Source organism: Eubalaena glacialis, chromosome 3, assembly GCF_028564815.1.
Source record: "Eubalaena glacialis isolate mEubGla1 chromosome 3, mEubGla1.1.hap2.+ XY, whole genome shotgun sequence".
Lineage (NCBI taxonomy): Eukaryota > Metazoa > Chordata > Mammalia > Artiodactyla > Balaenidae > Eubalaena > Eubalaena glacialis.
Window position 1 is genome coordinate 1273695 of NC_083718.1, and position 26268 is coordinate 1299962.

Genomic DNA, 26268 nt, shown 5'->3' on the forward strand with positions numbered 1-26268 from the left:
CTGTCCCCCGACACGTACACAGGTTTTGGCCAGAGTTTGGGGTCCCTTTCCCTTCCTCCGTCTGGCACAGCAGTGCTGGGTTTTCTCTGGGGACTAGGCCATCCCATAATCCCGATACTCAAGATGAATTTGTTTTGGGTGGAAGTGGATTCTGAGCTTGGGTAACCGTTGCCCCTGGAGAGTGAGTGGGGCGGTGGTCCCTCGCCGCAGGGGCCCAAGTCCTCCAGCCCCACAGGTGATGCCTTTTGGCTTTCAGGGTCTGCGAGCTGGCACCCGGAGCCCGGGTTCTAGGAGCAAGAGGCTTTGGACCGAGTCACATCAGAAGAGCCAGCTGTTTGGCATCGTGGGACCGAAGCAGAGAACATGCTGGGCTTCTGTGCAGAAACCTTTGGTTAGGAGGCCGGGAGTCCTGCCTGGAAGTATGGAAGCTCTGGCTTTGTTTTCTGAGTTTAGAACCAGGGGGAGGAGACGGCTGCTGAAACCAGGCGGCCCGGGGCTGAGTGACTCCACTGTGCGAGGAGAAGGAAGAGTCGCTGGGGGCTGGAAAGAGCTGCTTTCAGCTGGCGGGGTCGAGAGGTTGGCTGGGGTGGCTCCAGAGATCATGCCTCTTCTGGGCGGAAGTGAGAGCAAAGGCCGACAGACGTGAGGGGCTGGGGGGTAGACAATTCTGTCCACGCGCCCTGGAGCCCCCAGGCCAGCCCAAGGCCTCGGCGTGCCCACTGGGGGCCACCTGACCCTCCCCATGAGATTAGTGTGTCTCCCTCGGGCTCTAGGCAGTTGCTTCTTGCTCTCCTGTTTCACCTTGCCTTCTAGTACGTGGAGTTGTTTTTTAGCTCAATAGATGACACATTTAAAAGAGAATGACTGCACTGAAATTATTCTTGCATCTCTCTCCCTATAGTGCCTGGCCGGGTGGGATATAAACACAGCGCCCTTGAATGAATGAATGAGTGAATGATGAGAATGAGGTGAGGAGATGAGTGTGCAAACACATGCGTGTGCATGCCTGTATGCGTGGTTTCTGCTGAAGGACGGGAAGACAAAGATGAGCGAGGAGGTGGGGCGTGGAGAACAGAACCTGGGCCGGGAGAAGAAGTGAGTGATGATGACGCCTACAGACAGGGATTGTGTGCTCAGTGCCCGTCAGGCGTATCAACCGCGTGGCTCACGTGTAACGCTCACAACCATTCTCCGAGGCTGGCCCCAGCGCTGTCCTTAGTTTATAGGTGATGAAGCTGGCTCTCAGGGAAGGAGGTGGCTGGGCCGGAATCCCACGTCGGCTGAACAGGGAGCCCAGGACCTAAGCGGCTCGGCCGCCCGGGGAGCCCGAGCGTGAACCGTGGAACCAGCCTCCCTGTTGTACTCCCCGCGGCCCCTGCACTTCTCTTTGGAGGCGTTTTGTAAACTCTTTTTTTTTTAATAAATTGTTTGAAATTACTTGTTTATTAACTGTCTTCACGGATAGACTGTAAGCTCCGGGAAGGCAGGGACCACATGGATTTTCTATCCTTAGTTTCATCCCTTGCTCTTGGACCGGTGCCTGCCACGCGGTCTGCACTCATCAGTATATGCTCACCGACTCGCCCACAGACGCCCCGCCTCTGAAAAGAACCCCAGGAGCCCCCCAAGCCCCTCCTCCCCCTTCCCCTCGGCTCTGCCTGCTCGCCTCTGCCCTCCAGTCCCACCAGCTCCTCCCAGCTCCTCCCAGCCGTATCCTGAGGCGCGACTAGCCGTCGGTCAACGCCAGGGCCCCAAGTTTTTCTCCCAGACGATCCCTGGAGTCAGCAAGCGCCGATGGGTGACTGTCTCTCTCTGGCTTAGGTGGACCGACGCCAGGAAAGATCGAAGCCGCTACGCGGTGGGTTACAGCAGGGCTTCTGGAGGGATTTTGTGGCAGGAGATTGAATGTCCCTGCGCCTTGTGCAGGGCAGCAAGAGGGATGAGCTGTGAAACACCTTTCACGAAACCTGCCAGACCCATTGCAATAGGGTCTCTCCCAACAGCCCAGAGTTATATTTCCCTGGATTTACACATGGTGGGGGCCTGCTGCCCTTCCTGATGCCCCCACGGGAGGTGCCCCGGCAGAGGAAGGAGCCGACGGGACGGAGGGAGGTGGGAACCCTCTTCCCACGAGCTCGTGGAGGCCGACAGCCCTGTCAGAGTTCCCTGACTTCTGCACCTCACACTTTCTTGCCCAAACAGCCTGCCAGTTTTTGGTCTGGGAACACAGTGAGGATATATTTGCTCTCTCTCTCTCTCTCTCTCTCTCTCTCTCTCTCTCTCTCTCTCTCTCTCTCCCTCGCAAGAAGTGGCCATGGCAGGCGGGGGCCTCTGATGCTGGGCCCTCCTCGGCAGGAGAGAACGAGTGGGTGGCTCGGGGCTTCTGGAATAGAGCTCTTCCCTGGGGCTGGAGACACTGGGGAGTCCCCAGTACACTACCAAATACAGTAGAAAGGAGGCAGTGGCGCACGTGCTCAGCACAGCGCCGTCCACCCCGGGTGGAGGCGTCACGTGTGCACTTGAACGGGGCAGGCCTGGGGCTGGTCGCTCGTGAAGCCGGCGTCCTGTCTGCTTGCTTTTCTGGCTCTCCGTGGGTCTCGCCTGCTTCTGCCAGCCTCTGCATTTTTGTATTATATCTTTTTCTCATTGCGTGGCCCCCTTGTCTTTAAAAGGCTAAATGCTCTGTGCTAAATTTGGTCACACAGCGCTCCAAGATTCCCTGGAATGTCCTCAAGTTTCAAACAGCTCTGACAGTGAGGCAGGCCCGCCCCCGCCTGGGGATTGGCCTCTCCTTTCAGGGCCGGGCCGTCGTGGGGCCTTATTGGCTGCTGGCTGGACCAGCCCGGGTCCACTAGCCCTGGGCTTGGGGAGGCTGCTGCTTCTCCCAGTTCACACTTGGGCACCTGCAGCAGGCAGGGCAGGGGAGCCGAGGTCCTCGACCAGCTGGGGGTCTGCTCCGTCCAGATCAGCTCGCACCCCGTCCCGGCCCTCCAGGACCTCCCCGCAGCCCTCGCAAGAGCAGCAGCCCACTTTGCCAAGATGTCCAAGGTAGCCAAGTATCGCCGGCAGGTGAGCGAGGACCCCGACATCGACAGCCTGCTGTCCACCCTGTCTCCTGAGGAGATGGAGGAGCTGGAGAAGGAGCTGGACGTGGTGGACCCAGATGGGAGTGTCCCCGTGGGGCTGCGCCAGAGGAACCAGACGGAGAAGCTGTCCACGGGCGTGTACAACCGGGAAGCCATGCTCAACTTCTGTGAAAAGGAGACCAAGAAACTTATCCAGAGGGAGATGTCCATGGATGTGAGTGGGGGCGGGGGGGGGGCGGGGGAGGGGGAGGGGGAAGGGAGGGGGAGGGGGAGGGGGAAGGGAGGGGGAGGGGGAGGGGGGAGACCCCGACGCCACGATGAGGATGCTCTTTCCTTAGAAGAAGAGTTCTTGCTGGCAAAGGATTTAATGTTTCAGAACCGATTGTCATCCCCTGAACTGGCCGTGTGAGCTCCTTACCCCTATTTGCTGTCTCATGAAGCAGAGGTCGGATGTGTTGGGGGGACCTGCACCCACGTATCTCACGGGGCTGCTAGCAACTTGGGAGCTGGAGGGGACGCCCTTGGGGTGGTCACTGTCGGGTTGGCTCCACCCGGACGCCCACACCTGGCTTTTTTCCTTCCCGTTTATCCCACCCACCTGGCAGGAAGAGAGACTGGGCTTGCGGTCTCCTGCCAGCCCCTCCTTGTGGAGGACAGCTCGCTTTCAAGGTCTCTGGGCATCTCGTGGCATGTGGACCATGTGAGGCATCAGGGCAGTGGAGACAGGCCAGGGTCTGCGCCTTCACCCACAGCTTCCGTCCATCTCATTCCCAGGGGAGGTGGGGTCTGCACTTTCTGGAGGAGCCTCTTGAGGGAGAGCCCCCCTTTTGTGGTTAAGGCCCCTTGGCTGGAGGATGAAGCTCTTTCCCAGCCACCAGGTGTTTTGCCACCGGGAGCGGACAGAGGAGGGGCAGGGGTGACCTCTGGGGAAGCGTCTGCACACATCTAGGATGGGCTTAAGCAAAGTGGCTTTCTGGGTTTTTCCCGGGTTTCCGCCGTGTGCTCACATGTGGGTTTTCTTGGGACGAAGTAGCCTGGCCTCGGCCGGAGGACGACTTTGCAGACACCCTTCCTCCAGGTCAGGAGTGGGGAGGCCGTTCCGCTGTGTGCTACCTCCCCACCCACCCCCCCCGGACCTCGCCAGCCACCGCCCTGTGCGCCATCACCTGAAACTCCTGTGAGGTGTCCGGCGGGGACACTAGCCGCAGCACCCGCCGGTGGGCACGCATGGCCCCTCGAGGATGGGGGGCAGGAGCAGAGGGGCAGGGTGGGGCGAGGTGGAGGAGCTGGTGCCCAGGCTCTGCCCCTGCCACCCCGGGCTGTGTTTAAAGCTTTGCCGAAACATTGGTAGAGTAGGGGTCGTTTTGTAACACACAGAAATATCAAATCACTATGCTGTGCACCGGGAACTAACACAGCAGTAGCATTTTAGGTCAGTTATGGTTTATTATCCTGTGGGCAAGGTCCAGATGCAGCTCTGACGTGCTGGGTAGATAGTACCACCTTGATGGGAAATGAAAGGATGTGGGAGTCCCCGCTGTTGTCGCTGTTGGGACACACAGGGAAGGAAGCAAGACGCTCCCCGGGGGCTGGCACCTCTGTCAACGCCCCACTGGACCCCTGGCACCCAGTCCCCAGGCTCTGAGCCCACAGCTGCGAAGGTCCCCAGAGGTGAAAGACAAGCAGGAAACACTCCTGATCCCAAAACAAGGCGTTCGGGCTGCAGAGCATGTGAGGGGCTCACCCTCACAGGCCTCCCGGCTGGCCAGTTAGCACCAGGTGGACACTTGTCTCGCAGGCAGAGCCCGAGTCAGGGGACACAGTGACGCCTGGTGGGGAAGGCACCCCTAGGCCTTTTCCCTTGGGGAGAGGCTGTCGGTCCTCCCCACCCCACACCGCTTCCTCCCCCAGGCCGGGGGCCCATGCAGCTCGGCGCTCCCGGGCCGTGAGCAGAGTCACCTGTGTCACCTGGGGAGGGGGCACAAACCCGGGGACGTGGCTTCGTCAGCACCCTTAGCAAAACTCGAGCCTGGTATGAACTTTGCTTTGCAACACGTGGTCTGAGGACCAGTGTCCCGCACTGTGACCTGCCTTGGTCTCCTCATCCCCACAGTGAGGGCTGAAGCATCCACCTCATCCACTTCGTCCACTTCATCGGGCTGGTTCGAAGCCAAAACTGCAGCTCCAACGTGTCGGCTCCCTGGGTCAAGAAGCCCGGAGCCATGGGGGTGGGAGGGCGGTGCTGGAGCTGCCTCTAAGCAGAGAGTAAGGAGCCGGCGTCACCTGACTTGATGACGGTGTTGTGGGTGCACTTTTTTTTTTTTTTGATTTATTTAATTAATTTATTTATTTTTGGCTGCGTTGGGTCTTCATTGCTGCACGCGGGCTTTCTCTAGTTGCGGTGAGCGGGGGCTACTGTTCGTTGCGATCCTTGGGCTTCTCATTGCGGTGGCTTCTCTTGTTGCGGAGCACGGGCTCTAGGCGCGCGGGCTTCAGTAGTTGCGGCACGTGGGCTCAGTAGTTGTGGCTCGCGGGCTCTAGAGCGCAGGCTCAGTCGTTGTGGCTCACGGGCTTAGCTGCTCCACGGCACATGGGATCTTCCCGGACCAGGGCTCGAACCCGTGTCCCCTGCATTGGCAGGCGGATTCTTAACCACTGCGCCACCAGGGAAGCCTGTGGGCATACTTTTTAAAGGATCCTTATCTTTTAGATGTGGACACTAAAACACTTATGGGAAAAAACCTGCTAGGATTAGGGAATTTGCTTTAAAGTACTGCGGCCGGGGGGGAGTGGGCAGGGTATAGATGACATGAGACTGTCCGCTGGGAGACAGTTGCTGACGTGTTGAACCTGGTGGTGAGTCCGCACTGTGCTATTATACTCATCTGTCTATTTCTGTGTATATGTTTCAGATTTTCCATAGTAAAATGTTGTTTGTTTTTTTATTTAATGCATAGAGACCAAGAGTGGAAGGCAGGCCCAGCTTGGGTCCTAAGCTCTGGCTCTTCCTGGGGCAGGGTCCCCAAGGTTCATATGCAGACTGGGTGGGTCTCGCTGTGGAAGGGACCTCGCTCTGCTTCTCCCCCACCCCCTGCTTCCTCCAGGTCAGCTCCTATCTGTCCTTGGGTCTCAGGTACCACTTCCTCCAGGAGTCTTCCCTGACTTCCCCTGCCCCTGGCAGTGTCGGGCACCTTGCCTGATCTGAGCCCTCCAACGCCACCTGTGCCAACCCCACCCCGGCCCATCCTGTCCTCCCGTCACATTGTTGCCGAGTCTGCTTTCTTGTGCAGCCGGTGTGGTTCTGGAGAACAAGTGCTAGCTCAGCCTGGTGAGCAGGGGGTCAGGGTGGGCTTGACAGAGCTGACCCCTGGCTCCCCTCCCTCCCACTAAAAGGGCAGAGCCCTCGGCCAGTGTGTGCCATCCCGGTCCTCCCACCCAGGTGGAAGACGGCCCTGGCAGGTGTGTAGCCAAGGGTTCAGTGAAACCCTCGTCCCGGCTCAGGTTTCAGGAACCGGATCCCAACGGGTCAGCCGTGTGTTCTCTTTCCTTCCCAAGTGGGAAAGAAGACCTCCCGCCTGCCTCCCCGTCCTCCTCCCTGGTCTGCTAGGGGCTGGGATTAGCACCTGCGCCCAGGCAGGAGCAGGGGCCGCTCAGTCGGGGTGGAGGAAGCCCTTCTGGGTCCTCCCTCGGGGAAAACTCGAGAACCTCCACGAGCCAGTAGCTGCTGGGCCCAAGCCTCTGAGCTCCCTGTGGTCCCTGCCCCCGCAGCCTCAGCTCCCGGCCCAGCATCCGCAGTCTCCCCGCAGGGACGGGAAAGCAGAAGAGCCCAGCAGCACCAGCAGGTCCCATTGCCCTTTGCCGTGTGCACTGGGCAGCACGGCTCCTTGCTTAAGGAGATTAACCCCAATGGGTACACAACCAGAATAGCCCCGGAGGCCTGGCGGAGGGGGCAGGAGAGGTGATGGGGAGGCACCAGCGGGCACCAGCGATGGCCCGGCCAGCTCAGAATCTCACCCTGGATCTGAAAGCTGCCTCTGTCCATCCGGAGTGTGAAAAAGCACACTTCTTAAACTGGGTGGTGGGATCCACGTGTGTTTGTCTTAACTGCTGTTCTTACTCATGTATTATATACTTTCTTCTATATGTATAGAATATTCAATTTAATGAATTTTCAGCAAGTGAAGCTCCTGCTCCCACCCTTGGGCTGCCCCTGGGCGCTTGCCTTCTCCTCAGCGAGGCAGCGGGGACACAGCTTGGCTGGATGGGCCGGGCGGAGGGGGAGGCAGGACCATGGAGAACCGAACACGCAAAAAGTGCAGCAGTGCTGGGGGATGCAGGTGGGCGGGGCTGGGATGAGCATCCCACTGACCAAGGAAAGGTTGCTACCAGATCAGGTAGGCTGGGGGCTCGGGGTCCCCAGGCTGAGGCAGGAAGGGGCAAGGGTGGGGCCAGAGCCCGCACCCCCCATCTGCTCCTATCAGCCTCTCCCTCCACCCAAGAGACTGGAGCATCTGTGTCAGACATCTTGGGGGGTGGGGGGGGGTAGTTGATATTCGATGCCTCCCAAGTTGGATAAACAAGAATAGCCTTTCCAGACCAGCCTGAGCTTGTTTACCAGACCTCTCCTGGCATAATGGGAGGAGGAAGACGGGTCTGCATTCGGGGTCTGTCCCCCCAGGGCTTGCTGGCCCAGGACACGGGGGTGGGGGGAGCCCCCGGTGTCTGGAGCCCGAGGTGTCCAGGTGTGACCCAGCTCCTGTCCCTTGCGAGCTAGAGAACTCGGCGAGTCCCCTCAGGAAGGAAGCACACTCACGGTGCTGAGGACCTTCTGGACCAAAGGCCTCATTAACGTGGCTTCCTGAGTCGACCACGTTACCTGTCAGGTGACCTTGGAGGGTTACTGTGAGGTTAAATTGGACCAGGTGCTGAAAGTGGCACAGAGACCTTCCCCTCCTCTCCCTGAATCCTGCAGACTTCATGCCTGGGTATTCGCCAAATCAACTTTTTCTTAATCCCTCATGAGGTTAAAAACTACTGCCGGTGGGAGTGAGGAGTTGATGGATGCGGGGAGAGTGGCCCTGAGTTCAGTAAAGAGGGAGGCAGGGAGTTTAATTACTTCCTGCCCCACCCCCATCCCGTGGCCTGGTTTCTTCCAGCCTCTGCCTAATTATTTTACCCCCAGGCTCAAGGGCTGAGGTGCAGGGCTGGACAATGGTGGGGGAAGGGAGATGGGGGAGGTTTCAGGCCTGTGAACCCTCCTCGTCTCTGGGGTCAAAGGCAGAGAGGACCAGCTGGTCGTCCGGATGCTGTTTACAAACAGCTAGGAATAGAACGGCCTCCTGCCTCACACCCTCTCCCTCCCACCTGCCTCTTGCCTCCCCCAGGAGGGTCCACAGCCCCTTCAGGCTGTCCCATCAGTGCCAGCAGGACCCCGTCTTGACCTGAAAAGTGGAACATCCCGGGCGCAGAAGGTAGCGAGTCTGGAGGTCAGAACAGAGGCAGAGGCAGCTGGACCTGGATTCAGACCCCGTCCCTTTGCCTTTCTAAGCCCGAGATGCCCATCCACAAGATGGAAGTAAAGCCCACCATAGGGCAGTTGTGAGGTTTAGGCAAAATAGGGCACAGAAGGCATGTGGCAGGGAGATTTCCCTGACAGTCCAGTAGTTAAGACTCCAAGCTTCCACTGCTGGGGGCTCAGGTTCAGTCCTTGGTGGGGGAACTAGGATCCTGCATGCCGTGCCATGCAGCGCGGTCAAAAACAGAAGGCACTTGGCAGGCTGGGGGCTGGGGGCCTGGAGGTCGGGCCTTGAGCTTTGCCCCGCCTTCACTCTTTTTAGGCAGGGTTCATGGATCATGTTTGTGTTTCTAAGTAGGGAGGCGGATTCCACTAAATCATTGATTCTCCAGCTATTTCGTGAGTTCCCAACAGGCACTTTCTAAACACTGGGAGACAGTAGTAAGATGGAGAGGCCCTTGGCCCTGAGCTCACATTCTAGTGGGTGAGACAGATAATACTCATATAGACCATATACACACATCACATGTAACATCTGTTTGTTACAAAGAATACCCTAGTTTCAGAAAAGAGTATATAACCAACAGTCTTGGTGGGGGGAGATTCCTACCAGGGGTCAGGGAAAACACTGCCCAGAGGTGACGTGGGAGCAGGCCTGGGATGGACTGAGGGATCAGCCACGGGACGGTCTAGAAGGAACAGCAAACACAAGGCCTGTGGTGCTAGCAGGTGTAGCCTGTCAGAGGGCGAGCCAGGCCCTGTAACTGGAGCAGTCGAGCGGGGGATGAGGCCAGGAGTAGGCTGGGTTCAGGTGAAGCAGGGCGGGTTCAGGTGATACGGGGCAGGGTTCAGGTGATGCGGGGTGGTTTTCAGGTGATGCGGGGCGGGTTCAGGTGATGCGGGGTGGGGTTCAGGTGATGCGGGGCGGGTTCAGGTGATACGGGGCAGGGTTCAGGTGATGCGGGGCGGGCTCAGGTGATGCGGGGCGGGGTTCAGGTGATGCGGGGCGGGCTCAGGTGATGCGGGGCGGGGTTCAGGTGATGCGGGGCGGGTTCAGGTGATACGGGGCGGGGTTCAGGTGATGCGGGGCGGGTTCAGGTGATACGGGGCGGGGTTCAGGTGATGCGGGGCGGGTTCAGGTGATGCGGGGCGGGGTTCAGGTGATGCGGGGCGGGTTCAGGTCATACGGGGTGGGGTTCAGGTGATGCGGGGCGGGTTCAGGTGATGCGGGGTGGTTTTCAGGTGATGCGGGGCGGGTTCAGGTGATGCGGGGTGGTTTTCAGGTGATGCGGGGTGGTTTTCAGGTGATGCGGGGCGGGTTCAGGTGATACGGGGCAGGGTTCAGGTGATATGGGGCGGGGTTCAGGTGATATGGGGCGGGTTCACGTGATACGTGGCGGGTTCAGGGGATACGGGGCGGGGTTCAGGTGATGTGGGGCAGGTTTTGGTGATGCGGGGCGGGTTCAGGAGATGCGGGGCCTTACAGGGCAGCAGTGGGAGCTTGGAGTTTTATTCCAAGCGGGGTGGGATGGCATTGGAGGGTTCTGAGCAGGGGAGAGATGTGGTCTGATCTCCATTTTCAAAAGGAAATGTACACACTGCTATATTTAAAATAAAATGCCTTTCCATGAAAAATAAAATAAAATAAAAGGATCCATTGCTCTGCCAGCTGTGGGATGCACAGAGGGCAGGAGGGCAGGATTGGAGGAGGAGGGTTGGGCAAGAGCTCAAGGATGGTTCAGGGAGAAGTGGTCAGATTCAGGAAATACTTCACAGTAGCACAGCCAAGACTGGCTGACGTTTTGGGGGAAAGAGAGGAGTGAGGTGACCCGTCCTGCCTGAGCTACGGGTATATCTGGTGCCACTTACTGACGTGAGGAGGGGATTTGAGCAGATGAAGAATGCTTGTGCAGCTTAGCAGCCCCCAAGGGCAGTGCTGGGTTACAGGTGCGAGTCTGGAGCTCAGTGGGGAGATCCCGTTTGGGAGCCCGAAGAGTAGAGGTGATGCTGAAAACCCTGAGCCTGGAAGAGGCACTTGGGGAGCGAGTGTGGGTGAAGAGCCAGGGGCCGAGGACCACGTCTCCGTCCCTCCCACGTTTCAGGTGCTGGAGAAGGAGGAGGAGCCCTGAAGGAGGCTGGGGAGGAGGGCGGAGGCGGAGTCGTTTCTTAGAAGCAGGTGAAAGGGGCTCATGGCGGCGGGGCGGGGGCGCCACGTCTGTTCCTGCTGAGAGATTCCGCAAGGTAAGACTCGAAGAGGATGGCGGGGCCGGCAGACGGAGCACACAGACACGGCTCTCTGTTTTTTCTGCATTTTGTTCTAATGGGAAGCAGCTGGAGGTGACCTTGATGGCGGGACGCACCACAGTGGGGGGCTCACCTCCCACACTGGAGGAGGCGCGGAGGGGGGCAGGATGCGTCAGGAAGGCGAGTCGGGGGAGGGGGAGGGGAGCTTGGCCTCTCACGTGCGGCCAGGTACCCGGGCTGCTCTGGGAAGACACGGCGCGGCCAAGCGTGGGTGGATTGAAGGGGAGAAGCTGGGAGGCTGGGGTCAGAGGTCAGAGGTTACGCCTCAGGTCCCAAGAGAAATGCTCAGTGCTTCCTGGTGAGGTAGGGACACACAAGACGCCCCAGACATGAAACCCGGCCTTGAACATCTGCAGCAACAGCTGCCAGAGCCGTTCCAAGACCCAGTAGACTGTCACTCCGGGGGGCATTGGTCCTCTGTCCCCAAGGCCACCGTGCCCAGCGGGAGGTGGGGGGCTCCGGGCCCCTCGGCATGGCTGGCGGTGGGACGAGCCCTGGGCTGCAGGCCAAGCAGGGGCCCCGGGCTCCTTCCCGGCCCAAGGGTTCACCAGCCGCGCAGCCTCAGATGAGCTCCGAACGTTTGCCAGCTTTACTTTCTTTCATTTTATTCTTCAGTGTCTTACCTGTATCTCATTGACAAGAGTGGATGTTTTTTCTAGCACACGTCTTTATTGAAATATAAAATACATACAGAAAAGTGTACAAAACACAAATACAGACTTTCCCAAATTCCCACAAAGTGAACAAGAACTAGAGCGTTGACGGCACCGCCCATGCTTCCTCCCCGTCGCCACTCCCGTCCCCTCCCCACGGGAACCCCACCCTGACTTCTAACCCCAGGCTGAGTCTTGCCCGTTTAAAATCATATATTTAGAGTCACACAGTGTGTGTCCTGTCACTCGTCTTTATGTTTGTGAGATTCATCCATGTTGTCTGTAGCTCTGTTTATTGTTGTTTTTTACTTTCACCGCTATGTAGTAACCCCTTGTATAAATATGCCATAATTTATTTATCGTTTCACTGTTAATAGACATATGGGTTGTTTCCAGTTTTAGGGATATTACAAACCATGCTGTTATGAACACTTTTGTACATTTTGGGGTGCACTTATGATTTCATTTCTGTTGGGGATGTGCCTGGGAGTGGGATTGCTGCCACACAGAAAACGCATAATGAAGTTTCCATTTCTTTGCCTGGGAATAGAGGTGATCCTATCTAACTTGGAGTCTCTACGAGGGTGGGGCACACAAGTTTGCAGGATGTCTAACATAACGATTTTCAAACAGTAGGCATTTAATTAAGTGATAGCCACCGTTGTCATTTCTCCTGGGGCCCATCCTTGAGGGCAGCCGCCTGCCTTCACGTCCTGGGACACATCCTGCCCTCCCACACGCCCACCAGTCACTCTGTTCAGACCTGGATGCCGCAGTGAGGCCTGGGTCAGGTCTCTCCATCCCCAGACTATAACTTTCCCAGAGACTGTGGCCCCTTCCATCCTTGGCCCCAGTGTGGACAGACTTCTCATCAGTGTTAGGAGCCTTTCTGGCTTTGCTTATTTTCCCCTTTAGCTTCTGTCTTACTCGGTCATTCTCAGCATTCCCCTCGGTTCTCATGCTTCGGCCCCCACCTTCATCACCGGGCCTCAGGAGACTAACCCTCTGGCATATGTGCCCCGCCCCACAGCTGCTCCCCGGACCTGGAGAGAATGACGTCGCGGGTACGTTGTCGGTGCCCGCAGCCAGGACCTCAGGCTGCCCGGAAAACCTCTGCACATCCCTCTCTTCTTCCAGAAGTCAGCCTTCCTCTAGGAGCCCTCTTGTCCCAGCTCTCTTTTCACCCTCAGCAGATGACCTAGCGCCAGGTTTCACTGAGAAACTTGAAGCCTTCGGGTGAGAATACCTTCAAATTCCTCTTCTGCTACCTGAAAACTTGTAGGCGTCCATGTATGTAATCTTCCCCCTTCCCTCCCATCTCAGCGCGGAAAAGACGGCCCTCCTCTGGACCAGGCACTGTTTGGATTCTGTTCTCTCCTGTGTCCTCTGCAACCTTTGCTCCCTTAAACACCGGTTTTCTCTCAGTCAGTCTCTCTCTGTCTCTGTCTCTCTCTGTATCTCTCTGTCTGTCTCTGTCTCTGTGTCTCTGTCCCTGTCTCTGTGTGTGTGTGTGTCTCTCTCTCTGTCTCTGTGTCTGTCTCTGTCTCTGTCCCTCCTTCTGTGTCTCTCTGTCTCTGTCTCTGTGTCTCTGTCCCTCCCTCTGTGTCTCTCTGTCTCTCTGTGTCTCTCTGTGTCTGTCTGTGTCTGTGTCCCTTCCTCTGTGTTTCTCTGTCTCTGTGTCCCTCTGTGTCTGTCTCTATCTCTGTGTCTCTGTCCCTCCCTCTGTGTCCCTCTGTCTCTGTGTCTGTCTTTCTGTGTCTGTGTCCCTTCCTCTGTGTCTCTCTGTCTCTGTCCCTCCCTCTGTGTCCCTCTGTCTCTGTGTCTGTCTCTGTCTCTGTCCCTCCCTCGGTGTCTCTCTGTCTCTCTGTGTCTGTCCGTCTCTGTCTCTGTCCCTCCCTCTGTGTCTCTGTGTCTCTGTCTCTGTCCCTCCCTCTGTGTCTCTGTGTCTCTGTCCCTCTCTCCTCAGCCTCCCTCCCTGCTCTCTCTCCGGCCCCATCTCTCCTCCTTCACAACAAAACTGCAGGAAGCAGCCCCACAGTCACCATCTCACCGCAGCTCCCTGGCCCCTGCACAGACAGCCTTGGGGGGCTGGCTTTTTAGTCCTCGTCCTGCGTGCCTCCTCTGCGCCATCTGACGCCACCTCGGTCCCTTGGCACCCTGACCAGCCCGCTGGTTTCCTTTCCTCCCCAGCTGCTCCCTCCCCATCTTCCCCTGGTGTCCAGACACCGCTGTGGCCAGGGCTCTGGCCGCAGCCCCTGTGGCCGCCCACTCCCTCTGGCCTAGATCTCCATTCTGAGTCTAGAGCATTCACTTGCCTCTCATGCTCCTCAAGTGTCTCAAGTTCAACTAGTCCAAAAATAAATTAACCATCGCCCCACCCCAGGCCCGCCTTTCCTCCTCCTTCTGTACTTTGGTGAGCAGGGGGGCCGCCTAGCCCCTCTGCCCATGTCCCGGGTTCTCTTGGCGACAGAACCCTGGTGCGCTGTCCTCCCCTCCGGTCCACCTCCCCAGGCGCTCGGATCACTCGTCATGACCTCGTCGCCCACCCCCCCACCCCCCGCCCCACCCGGTGGAATCCATCCTCCCCGAGCTGCCAGCGTCTTACCATAGAACGCAGTCTTGACCCCGACACTGTCCTGCGTGAGAGCCTCCTCGCTCCGCAGGGCTTCCACCACCAACCCACGCTCCTCGGCGGCCCAGGGCGCCCTGGGCGTGCCAGGCCCTCCCTGACTCCCAGCTGCTAATGCTCCTCCCCTTGACTTTCACCCTTCGCCACTTGATGGTGGTCCACAAAGGGGCTTCCTCTCCTTCCTCTGTGCCTGTGCTGACCTGCCAGCCCGGATAATCCTCCCCCTGGAGGCTCAGCTCCGGTGACAGCCGTGACTTTCCCACACACGTGGAATGCAGTGTTCCCGCGTCGCCTGTGTCCGTGTTTCCCCGCACGTCTAGAGGGCGAGGCCTGACCCTCACCCAGCCCCGCTCCCCAGCAGTGAGTGCAGGGCCCGGCTCAGAACACATCTGAACGTTGAATGAACAGAGGATGAATAGTTTGCAAATACCCTTCTCGTCCTACTTGACTGGACCTGCAGAAGTTATTTATTCATCTATGCGCTTTGGAGACTACTGGAAAATATGACTTTGTGTCCAGATCCTCAAATGGAGAGAGATTTGGCAGTGATTCCTTTTTTCCAGTTTCTGTAAACAACCACTGAAATCGGTCCACAAGTTTACACCCTACGGCCCCAGGGCTGGGAGAGGTCACTGCCGTATTTCCCCCTCAGTTTGTTCTGGACAGAATGAGACTCAAGGACTCATTTTTAACTTGTTCCATTTTTCTTCCTTCTCTGGATCTTCTCTTTGCCGGCTCTCCAGGGACCTGAGATCATAGGCTGACATTTTTAGCCTGAGCCAGTCAAGTTCGCCTGTATCTCGGGGGCCACTGATACACCCTAAAGAGCATATTAATGATTAGCTCCAGACCCAGCCAGCTGGGGCTGTCAGCGCCCACCATCTGGTTTCTCCCCTAAAATATCTGGAGAAGTTTGCGGCTTTGCCTCTAGATCCAGAGAAAGTGACGTGGCTCCTGCAGAGAACTGGCTCCACGCAGGTCTCCCCTTGGAGTGGGAGCGAAGCCCCAGTCACGGTGTCGCAGGCCCACCTGCGGGGAGGCTGGGGGTCTGAACGTGGGGGTGTGATAACCGGGAAGGTCGCGGATGTGCCACTTCTGACCCAGGTAGATGCACACCGGCCCTCCTGAAGCCAGGATTGTGAGGCCGGAGCAGAGCCAGGAACAGGTCCTTGTAGATAAACGGTCAGCTTTTCTCACCAGGGCTCTGCAGAGAACCAAGCCCTGCAGAAAATTGAGTGACTGTTTCCTCAGTTCTCCCAAAGATGCTAAATAGCTGGTCCCATTCTAAGTACAGAGGAAAGAAATCCAGTACATACAGTGGACGCCTTAGGGCATTCTCCTGGAATCCCCTTTGATAAGGGCTGACTTCAGGCCATTTTCCTCGTACCAAGTGTCCCCAGGATGGGTCACCTCCCCTACTCCAACGGCAGAGTCTTCCGCGTGCCTATCCCTGTGTATTATTTAGAAATAATGTATTTCTAAATCACCAGGAAAGTGTCTACTGATGACCCAGAGTGCTGAAGACGCCAGTGTCCCAGTGGTCAGGGTTCTTTCAGGTCGGGGGTCAGAGAGACTTTCTGTTTTACTCCCCGTCCCTGTAATCCTTGCCTTAAAGGCGGGAGGAGACAGTGGTACACAGAGCACGGAGGCGCTGTTTCTTCAAACAATGATTTATAATTGTAATGTCATAAGGCTCATTATAGACAATATCAAAATATAGGGGAAAAAGAGAAAATAACCAATCATTCTTTGTCTTATTAGCTAAAGGTGTCAGCCATGGTCACATTTCCTGAGTGCAGACGTGTGTACACACTTTTCCTTTTGTAGCTGAGATAACTTTATGCACAAAGACACATATTCACATACATTCTGTCTCCTGCTTGTTATTATTATTTGCTTATCATATTATAGTAGTCATTTTCCCATGTCACTAAATATTCTTGCTGAACATCGTTTTCAGTGGGTATTATGGTCCATCATATGGCTGGGTTAAGCCATTTGCCTATATTTGGACACTTACATGGTTTCCAATAAATATACTTTCCAAGTCCCCAAGTGGATCCCCAGACGCAGGCTCCTTCCCCTGGCCTTTGGCGCCTGTCCCCAGAGAGACTGAGCCAAACCCCATGATAAACAGAGCCACTGACACACTTCCCGGCTGAGACTCGTGGCCAGATGGGCGAGACCGACTAGGAAAGGGAAGAAAAGACTCCCTGATGTTTACTCCCAGGACAGGGGACACGCGAGGCTACCCGTGCTCCTTCTCAAGGCTCAAGTTCCTGATGTTGGAACATCTGCCAGGCAGTGCAGCCCTCCACCCCCCCAGGACTAGTCACCTGCGTGCACCGTGGCAGAACTGGTGTGCCCGGCTTCCCTTGGTCTTGGGAGGAAAGAGTTGTTCCTACTGACAAAGAGAATCAAGCCTCCAGCCTGGGAAATTTCAGGTGTGGGCAGGATGTCAAGGAGGGGAGGGCACTGGTCCATCCTCGTGCTTCCGAGGCCCTGCCCCAAAGGCGCCCCAAGGTACCAAGTCCCCACGGTACTGGTTCCCTCCCCCAGAAAAGCAGAGGAAGGGTGTCCCGGCTCAGCCGACCCAGGTGAGCGCTCAGCTGCTGTCCTGGGACATCCGCCCACGAGCCCCAGCTGTCCAGGCTCCAAAGGGGAACCTCACGCTTGCCGGCCTGTCCGGGCTTGTGTGTTCCCGCAAACGCCGTCTGATTTCCCCTCCCGTCAGCCTTGCAGTGTAGATGGGATAGACAGGCTTTAACCTGCTTGACAGACAAAGGAGCTGGGGCTGAGGAGGTCACCCAGCTGGTGACCAGGGACGCTCTCGAACGCCTCCTTCTGACTTCAAGTTCACAGAAAAAGAGCCTGTCTCTCAGCCTCCTTTCTGAGCGCCCCCTCGAGTGGCGGACGCCTGCCGTGTACCCACCTGGGGCAGGTGCTATGCCTGGAACCCCTCTGCGCTCTGGGGCGGGAGCTGGCCCGGCCACCCTGCCCTCAGTGGTCCCAGGATGGCTTCTCCCTGATGCAGACCCAGGGCTCGCTCACCCAGCCTGTGGCCCCAGAATCGCCACCCCGCACACCCTCCACCCCAGGTCCTGCAGCCGCTGCAGAGGAGACCGTGGTCTCTCCACTCGCCCCTCCCGGGACGCTGGGTCACTAAGGGTCTTTGTGGATCACAGGAGCCCTTATTATTTAGGGCTTTTATTGCTCGTCACAAATGGGAATAAACAGAGGGAAGCAAACGGCCCACACAGGAAGTGCAATCACTCTGGATCCAGCACGGGGACCCCTCCACATGGGGCTGATGAGCTGGAGGTGTGGCCCCTGGGAGCCAAGTGTGAGTCACATAGACTCCCCAGACCTATCGGGAAGAATAAAGTAGCTCACTAGTAATTTTACATTGATCACATGTGGAAATAATTTTCAGATGGGCTCAAAACATGTATTTTTAATTCAAAAAAACACAGGATTTATTAGGAAATCATATCATCAACCCTTCCTGCGTGTGTCCCGAATGCATATCTTCACAGAGGGAAGTCTGACGTGGCGTTGGGTGTGTGTGCACATGTGTGTGTGCGCATGTGTGCGTGCACATGTGAGCATATTCTTGGGATTCTGGGAAATGGAAGGATGTGATGGGTTCAAGGTCAAGTTCAGTCAGTGCTTATAAATTCAATCTGCAGGGTTAGTGACTCAGCCCCTGCTAATTCAAGGGCACTGAAACGTTAACAAACACATTATTAAAATTCATTTCACTTGTTTCTTTTTCCTTTGTATTAATGTGGCTACTAGACCATTTAAAATTGCTGGTATAACTCCCATTATGTTTCCATTGGATGGGGCTGGTCTAATACGGTGTTCCATCAATGGTCCCAGGCACATAGGTTCGTTTTATATTTTCAGTTCTTTATTTAATCTTTATCCTTTAGAAATTAAAGCAAGAGAAGATAAACACGGTACGTAAAATAAGATTTTGTTCAGTATAACCCTCCTATCATTGTTTGTGTAATAAAGAACAAGATCTCTTTTAATTACCTTTCAATTTTTCATTGAGATATAATTCACATACCATAAAATTCATCGTTTTAAAGTGTGCAGTTCAGTGGTTTTTTAGTAACTCACAAAGTTGTGCCACCAGTTCTACTATCTAATTCCAGGATATTTTCATCAGCCGCAGAATAAACCCCGCACCCACTAGCAACTCCTCCCCAGGCCCCCCCCACCGCCCCCCAGACGCTGGCCACCGTCCATCTGCTTTCTGTCGCTATGGGTGTGCCTGCTGTGACATTTCATGTAAATGGAATCATACAGCACGTGGTCTTTGGGGTCTGCTCCTTCTACTTATCAGGCTTTCAAGCTTCATCCACGTTGGAGCGTGGCACTGCGTCAGTTTTACGGCTGAATAAGATTAATTTGTATGGTTACACCACAGCAGCTGATGGATATTTGGGTTGTTTCCGCTTTTTGCCCGTTATGAATAATGCTGCGGTGAACACGCGTGTATAAGGCTTTGTGTGGGTGTGGACACATGTTTTCATTTACCTTGGGTATATATATTACCTAGGGGCGGAACTGCTGGGTCATAGGGTAACTGTGTTTAACTGTTGCAGGAACCGCCAGACTTTTCCAAGGCGGCTGCACCATCTTACATTCCCGCCAGCAGTGTATGAAAGTTCCAGTTTCTCCACAGCCTCACTAACACCTGCTATTATCTTTTTTTTTTTTTTTTAATCACAGCCACCCTAGTTGGTGTGAAGTGTATCTCACTGTGGTTTTGCTAACCTCAGAGGACACGGGTTTATTTCATTAAATAATGTGGCGATTTGCTGGCTCCTATTCCTCAAATCCCCTCCCTCTTCCTAATGCTCCTTCTCCAGAGCTGCCGTATTTATTCTTGTGGTTTCACTGTTGCTCGCACACCTGCCACTCCCAGATCGGCGTCTCAAGCCCAGGTCTGTCTCCTGAGCCGTCGGTCCTACTAAAGCCAGCTCCTTGGGCATTTAACCGTCATCCCGGCCCAAACAGCCATCACCCGACTTCCCACCCACCTTCCCTCCATCCTCCTCGTCATGGTTTTAAAGCATCACCATCTCTCCAGTCAACCGAGCTGGAAGTCCTGGGGCCGTTCCCCACTTAACCAAATCTTATTAACTGTCCCCCAGAAATGAGCATAGAATTCACCTCAAGGCGGGCACTGTCAGCCTTGGTCTGGGATCCCATCACGTCCTGCCACAGCTGTCTCTCTAGATACAACCTGACTGTCACTTCCCTGCGTAAAAGTGTGTGTTTCCGTTGCCCATCATGTGAGGCCCATGCGTGAATTCTGGCGTCTGGAGTGATCTGGCCCCAGGGCAACGTTCTGGTCTCAGCCCCTCCACCCTGTGCCCAGCAAATCACGTGCTTTGCCCGTTTTGACCCTCGCGCTAAGAGAGTCCTTGCCTGTCTCCTGTCCCAGCCGAGCCCTCTGAAGGAGGCCCCCTGGGATGACGCTTCAGTCCCACGTCCTCCTGGCCTGGCCTCCACCGCATAGACACAGGGTCTTGTACTGGTGGGGGGGCTTGGCCTCCCTGATGTAAGGGTTTGACATCCTCCTTTGCTGCCTCCCCCCACTAGATTTTTTTTCTTTTTAATATTTATTTATTTATTTGGTTGCACCGGGTCTTAGTTGCAGCAGGCGGGCTCCTTAGCTGTGGCTCGTGGGCTCCTTAGCTGCGGTTCGTGGGCTCCTTAGTTGTGGCTCGCCACCTCCTTAGTTGCAGCGCACGGGCACCTTAGTTGTGGCATGCGAACTCTTAGTTGCGGCATGTCGGATCTAGTTCCCTGACCAGGGATCAAACCTGGGAGCGCGGAGCCTTATCCACTGCACCACCAGGGATGTCCCCCCCACCCCCCGCAGCTAGATCTCGACTTCTCTCCCTGCAGTGGAAGGACTAGACCCACCTCCCAGTTGTCCTGGGGCTTAAAGACTCAGCTCAATGCTCAGGCTGGTCCCCAGCTCTGACCCTCCCCACACCAGTGTGTCTCAAACAGAAAGACCCAGCCTTTTCACTCTACTACAAGGGGGTCCCAGCTCCCTTGCACCTCCTTGGCCTCGACTGCAGGAAGGGAGCTGCCTGTGGAAGTCGTGATGACCCCGCAGCACGAAAGAGGGAACTTTCCAGAACAACCTGCAGGTGCCCAAGGCCTGGGAAACGGAGGCTTGGGTGTGGCATTTTCCTGGGGTAAAATCTGCAGGAAGAGTCAGCAGTGGGGGAGGTGGCACTGAAGCCAGCAGTCCCTCATCCCCACGTTCCCGTCCCGTCCAGAGGCATCGGGAGACCCCTCACGGTGGCTCGGCGCCCAGGATGGCACAGGTGGCCTGGAACGTGGGGGGTGCCCGAGGCCAGCAGGGCTGTCGTCCGTTCTGCCCTGTCCTGTGGGCATGGGGGTCTGGGAGGCACACCCACCAGACCTGTGGATTATCTGAGGCCCAGAGGGAGCGTGAACTTGGAAACAGTGGAACCAGGATCCACAAAGTTCTGGTCAGACTGGGATGACGGGCTCAGTATAACAGGTGGAAAGAGCACTCAGAGGAGGGGACCTTGTTCCGTGGGACCCTGGGGGCGGAACCAGAGGGCTTTCTGCCATAGAGTCAGCTTAAAAAAAAAAAAAAAGGCTTGGCTTCCTCAGGAAGAACTGAGCTCTCTGTCCCTGGAACCTACATAATAGGGACATTATAGGTAGGGTTGAAATATTTCATTCCATCCCAGCAAACATTTGTTACATGCAAAGCACTCGGCCAGGCCAGATGCTGGGGACAGAAATAAAGGGCCGGTCCTGCCCTCAAGCCGCTCACCATCTAGTCCCAGGACAGCGCAGAGAGGGCTACAGGGCAGCCACCCAGGAGGGGCTCCCGGCCCAGGGCCTGGGCTGCATGTTGCTGGACCATTCAGAGGAATTAACTATTATTAACCTTTTAGGTAAGAGAACAGTATCGTAGCTCTCTTTCTCAAAAGTTGCCATCTTTTAGAGATACACACTGATTTGTTTGTGCATGAAGCGATATACCTGGGATTTGCCCTGAAATAATCTGAGGGTGAGAGAACACAGGTGGGCAGACAGTGATGACTGAGCTGCCAGGAGGTCATTATGCTCTAGTTTTGTGAACCGTTGAAGTTTCCCCAAATAAAAAGTTAAAAAGAAGGAGGAGGGGACTTCCCTGGCAGTCCAGTGGTTAAGAATCCGCCTTCCAATGCAGGGGACGCGGGTTCCATCCCAGGTCAGGGAACTAAGATCCCACGTGCCGCAGGGCAACTAAGCCCGCATGCCACAACTACTGAGCCCGCACACCACAACAAAAGAGGCCGTGTGCCGCAACAAAGATCCCGAGTGTCGCAACTGAGACCTGATGCAGCCAAATAAATAAAAATAAATATTAAAAAAACATTTTTTTAATTAAAAAAAAAGAAGAATGAGGCAGAGGAGGAGAAGGAGAAGGGGGAGGAGGAGAAGGGGGAGGAGGGGGGGAGGAGGAGGAGAAGGATGAGGACAGTCAGGCAGGCAGAGGGGGGGACAGGACACTGGGCGGCATGAACAGCACCTCGAAGGCAGCCAGGCCATGTGTCCTGCACGGTGACCGGATTGCGGGCAGGAGGGTGCGGGGCACAGACGCGGGCAGCGGCCACGTCACAAGGGCCCTGTGGGCCAGCTCAGGGGTCAGGGTCTCATCCCAAAAGCCCGGACCCACTGACCAGGTGACATTTCCGAGAGATGGCCCCGGCTGCAGGTGCAGGTGGCTTGGAGAGGGCAGTGAGGCGGGCAAGGGACCAGCTGTGGCCCCAGCACAGCAGTGCAGAGGGTGCCGAGGTGTCAGGAAGGCAGGTGAAGGGAGCAGGGAGGTGGGGCTGCCGTACCAGGGTCCACTCCGAGGATGCAGTGCCTGCCACTCCATCCTCCCTCCTCTTTCCCTGTTCGGCCCGGCGCTGGCTCCAGAATCTTCAGGACCCAGTGCAGAACTGAAGTGTGAGGCCCCTTGTCCAGGAATTAAGCCTTTCAAGGTGGTGACTTGAAGCCTGAAGCCGGGCTCGGGGCCTGGGGCAGAACAGAGTCCAGGCCTCTGTCCAGAAGAGGCGGGAGGGGCTGTGGGAGAGCCAGGCCCCCCTCACAACCGGGCAAGAGGACGGCGTGTCCCTCCTGCCACCCCTGGGACCTCAGTGGACCCAGGGACGTTACAATTACCTTTCAAAATACTATGTAAAATTGAGTTGCCACAGAAAGTTGGAATATGAACCCTAGATAACTGGGACAAAGCAATGTCAAAATTGAAGGAAACGTTGATCTCTTATAACTATAAGTACTAAAATTGAGACAAGCTCCTTAAAAATTATTAAACTGCTCGTCTCACTCCCTGGGTCCCGCTGAGGTCCCAGGGGTGGCAGGAGGGACGGGAGGGAAACGCTCACATCTAAGCGGCCCTTTACAGCCTTCTCCAGACTCACTGGCTGGCGTCTGCCCCGGGGCAAATTGCAGGCGCTCGGGGCAGCCGAGTCCGGCGGACAGCAGAGGGCCAAAGCGACTTGTTTGTTTCTACCGTGTGCTTTCCCAGTTTCTCCAAAAATGGGGTTTGCTACAAGCTTCCCACCCAGAGTCACCAGACCCAGCGGCCAGAGACAGGTCCCTTAGGTCCACAGAGACGCTGCCGCTGAGCCTTCGGGGCAGAGAAGATCCACCACGAGACCCTTCCTTCCGCCCTGGAGGTGGCTCCTTCACAGCCTCACACTGCCCGCGGGGGTCTGGCCAGGGCAGGCCCAGTGCAGCCTCGACCCACCCCTGACCTGGCGCTCCCTTCCCTGCAGGGAAATGCTGGTGACTGCAGACAGGCTCCTCCCTTCTTTGGGGGGCTCTTGGAGCTCGTAGGAGGAGGCAAGGGCCCCAGAGCCACCCCCATCCCCGCCGGCAGGTGTCCTTCCCCTGGTCAGCACTTCACGTCTCTTTCACACGACGTCCTTGCCCTTGAGGACCCCAAGCAGCCAAGGGGCAGAGTTTGGTGAGGAGTTGGGTGCAGGGGCTGAACCACCGAGTCTCCACATCACCCGCTTTCCAGAAGACGCCGGCCCTCCCTCCCTCCACGTACAGGGCAAAGCGCACACAGAGGCAGCCTGGCCTCGCGCTGGACGCCAGCAGAAAGTGCCCTGTGTCCCGGGTTCACAAACCACCCCCCATCCCGGGAGGTAAAGATGAACTGTTTACACTGGGGTGGGAGGCGGCGCCTGAGCCCCCCGGCCCTCTGCGCAACCCTAATATTTATCACTGCGCTGACCTCATAATCGCTGGAGCTGGACCGGGCAAGGGTCAGGCTCCGTGGTGGGTCCTGGCACAGCGCCACTGGGCTGCGTGGTGGGGAATCACCGCCCATCTCTGTCCCTATCCGTCCCTCCTACCTGCCGCTGACCTGAGGGGTCTTGGTTTTTTGTTTTGTTTTTCTTTTTCCTTTTTTTTTTGCTATGAAACTGAAATATTTAAGGACAATTTTCTTTCCTTTTCTTCTTCTGAAACAACTTTTGTTTTTTCTTATCATAAAAGTAATCCAGACATTAGATAACTCAGACATTACTTTGGGGGAAAAGTTAGATTGCTACCTCCTAACATACTCCAAAATAAATCCCAGCAGATTTAAAGATCTCAGCTAAGATCCCTCAAGGTTAAAAATTAGGGTAAGAATTTACCAGGAAAAAGGGGGAAGAGCTTTCCACGTAGTGAGAACGTCGTCGCAAAAGCCCACAGTCTGGGTCCCTCGAAGGCAAAGGCAAAGGCGGGGCTGGCGGGAAGGAATGCAAGTTGGGGTGAGGTCTTGGGAGTCAAGGCTTACCCTGGGGGACCGGGGAGCCACCAGAAGGTTTCAGGGAAGGGAGTGAGTTGGCGGATCTGTACTCCAGAAAGGTCCCGATGCTGCAGCGGGAAGAGTGTCCTGGCAGAGAGCAGGCCAGTGAGAAGGTCTGCAGTGACCCAGGTGAGAGGTGACGGGGCCTGGACCAGAGGAGCATTGGTGAGGGTGGAGAAGGTAGTGTGGAGGATGCGGCCTCATCTGCCTGTGGGAGACGGGGTGTGTGTGTATAAAACTGTCTTTTGTAGAATAGGTCGATTTCACAGCCGCCCCCCGAATCCCTTGGGATGGGGAGCAGGGATGAGTGAGGCAGAGGGGTCCCCGCCGCTCCCCACATGCTACTCCACCCCTTCTCATCAGGATGGATTTGGGGACCCACCCACTGAGATGGAGCAGGTGTGGTGGCGGGGAGAGAAGAGGAGTTTTTGGGGTGCGTTGGGGCTCGTAAGCTGAGATGTTCATTAGACAGTTGGATACTAGGGTCCGAACCTCCGTAGGGGGTTCTGGCCCGGAAGTACAGCTTCAAGAGACACCAGGACCTAGAACCCAACTGATGCCATCAGAGTGGACGAGGTGACCCAGGGAGACTCTAAAAGAGCAAACGAAGGAGGCTTCAAGGAAAACCTTGAAAACACCCACGTTTTAGGGGCAGGCAGAGGAGGACGGCCTGGGGACTGAGAAGGAGCTGCCAGAGGGCCAGGAGGTGGCTCGAGGGGGGAGGGGAGGGCTGGTCCACAGTGTCACATGTTTTCCAAGCAACTAAGCAAGATAAGGAATAAAAGACCTAAATCCGATTTAGCAACAAGGTCAGCGATGATCTGGGTGAGACATTTCCGTGGAATGTTGGGGGTTGAGGCGAAACTGTGTCGGATCCAGAGATGAACAGGGATTTAAAAAGAACTCTTTGGGGGAGGCTGGGGTAAAAGGATAGAGACAGAGGGCACCTGGGCGGGGCGGTGGGCTTGAGGCAGGATTTGGTTGTCCTGGGAGAGGTGTGAGCACTTTTACAAGGTGATGGGAGGGAGCCAGGGAAGGGGAAGAGGTTAGGGCTCTGGGAGGCGGGGGGAGGCGGGGGTGTAAGGAGTGGGGCTGGGAGCCAGAGCCCCAGGCAGGGGAGCCCCGGACAGGAGGAGGGAGGGGAGCCGCAGCCGGAGTGGGAAGATTCCCGCAGTTGGTTTCTATTTATTCCGGGGACGTGAGTGGAGGAGGTGGTCTGCTGAGACTGGGGGTGGGGCGGGTCAGGGGAAAGGTTCACACAGATGCGTGGAGGCCAGGAGGAGCTGTAGACTGGGGACACGCGCCCAGTGAGGACGCCTGACTTTACCGGAAGCTCCTGTGCGCTGGCCACTTTTAGAGCTTCACGCAACTTCGTTGAAGCCACTGGACAGCCCGGGAAGGACTGTGGTCCCCAAGTTCACATGAGAGCAAAGGCTGGACCCGGGCATTCTGACGTCAGAGCTGGGGCTCAGGAGGGGGTGTGTCCAGCAGCCTTGATGGGGAGCAGCACAGACGTGCAGTGGGCGAGAGTCAGGCCGGGGCTTGCACAGTGGCTGTGACCATGGTTGAGGGTTTTGTAAGGATGTGATTGACACACTCGGTACAAGGAAGGTTGGGTGGTGAAGCAGTCAAGGCAGCTGGTGTAGAGAAGCCAGAACCTGGGTTTCGCTCCACAGATGCTGTTTCTGGGTGCAGACCCAAAAGGATTGAAAGCAAGGGGACTTCCCTGGCGGTCCAGTGGTTAAGACTCTGCCTTCCAATGCAGGGGACGCAGGTTCGATCCCTGGTCGGGGAACTAAGATCCCACATGCCACGGGGCAACTAAGCCCACGCCCTGCAACTAATGAGCCCGCGCTCTAGAACCCGTGCGTCACAATTAGAGAGAAGTCTGTGCACCACAACAAAGAGCCCACGCGCCGCAACAAAACATGCCGCGTGCCGCAACTAAGACCCAACACAGCCAAATAAATAAATAATTAATAAATTAATTTAAAAGAAAAAGAAAAAAAATGCACAACCTAAAAGTTGAGGACTATTTTTTTAAATAAATAAATAAATAATAAAGTATGTGAAAAGGATTTTTTAAAAAAAGGATTGAAAGCGGGGACTCAAGACACACACCTGCCCAGCCATGCTCAGCAGCTGATTCGTGCAGCCAAAAGGCGGAAGCAACCCAAGGGTCCATCCGAGGATGAGTGCATAGACAAGATGTGGTC

General features: G+C 56.2%; 1 protein-coding gene across 1 annotated transcript in view; it reads left to right on the forward strand.

The window, feature by feature from the left end:
• The first annotated feature begins 2862 nt into the window (after positions 1–2862).
• Positions 2863–26268, forward strand: part of LMOD1 (leiomodin 1) — a 33080-nt gene continuing 9674 nt past the window's right edge. The window contains exon 1 of the mRNA XM_061187259.1: positions 2863–3300. Coding sequence (XP_061043242.1) covers positions 3040–3300 — 261 coding nt within the window. The 5' untranslated portion in view covers positions 2863–3039. The remainder of the gene's footprint in view (positions 3301–26268) is intronic.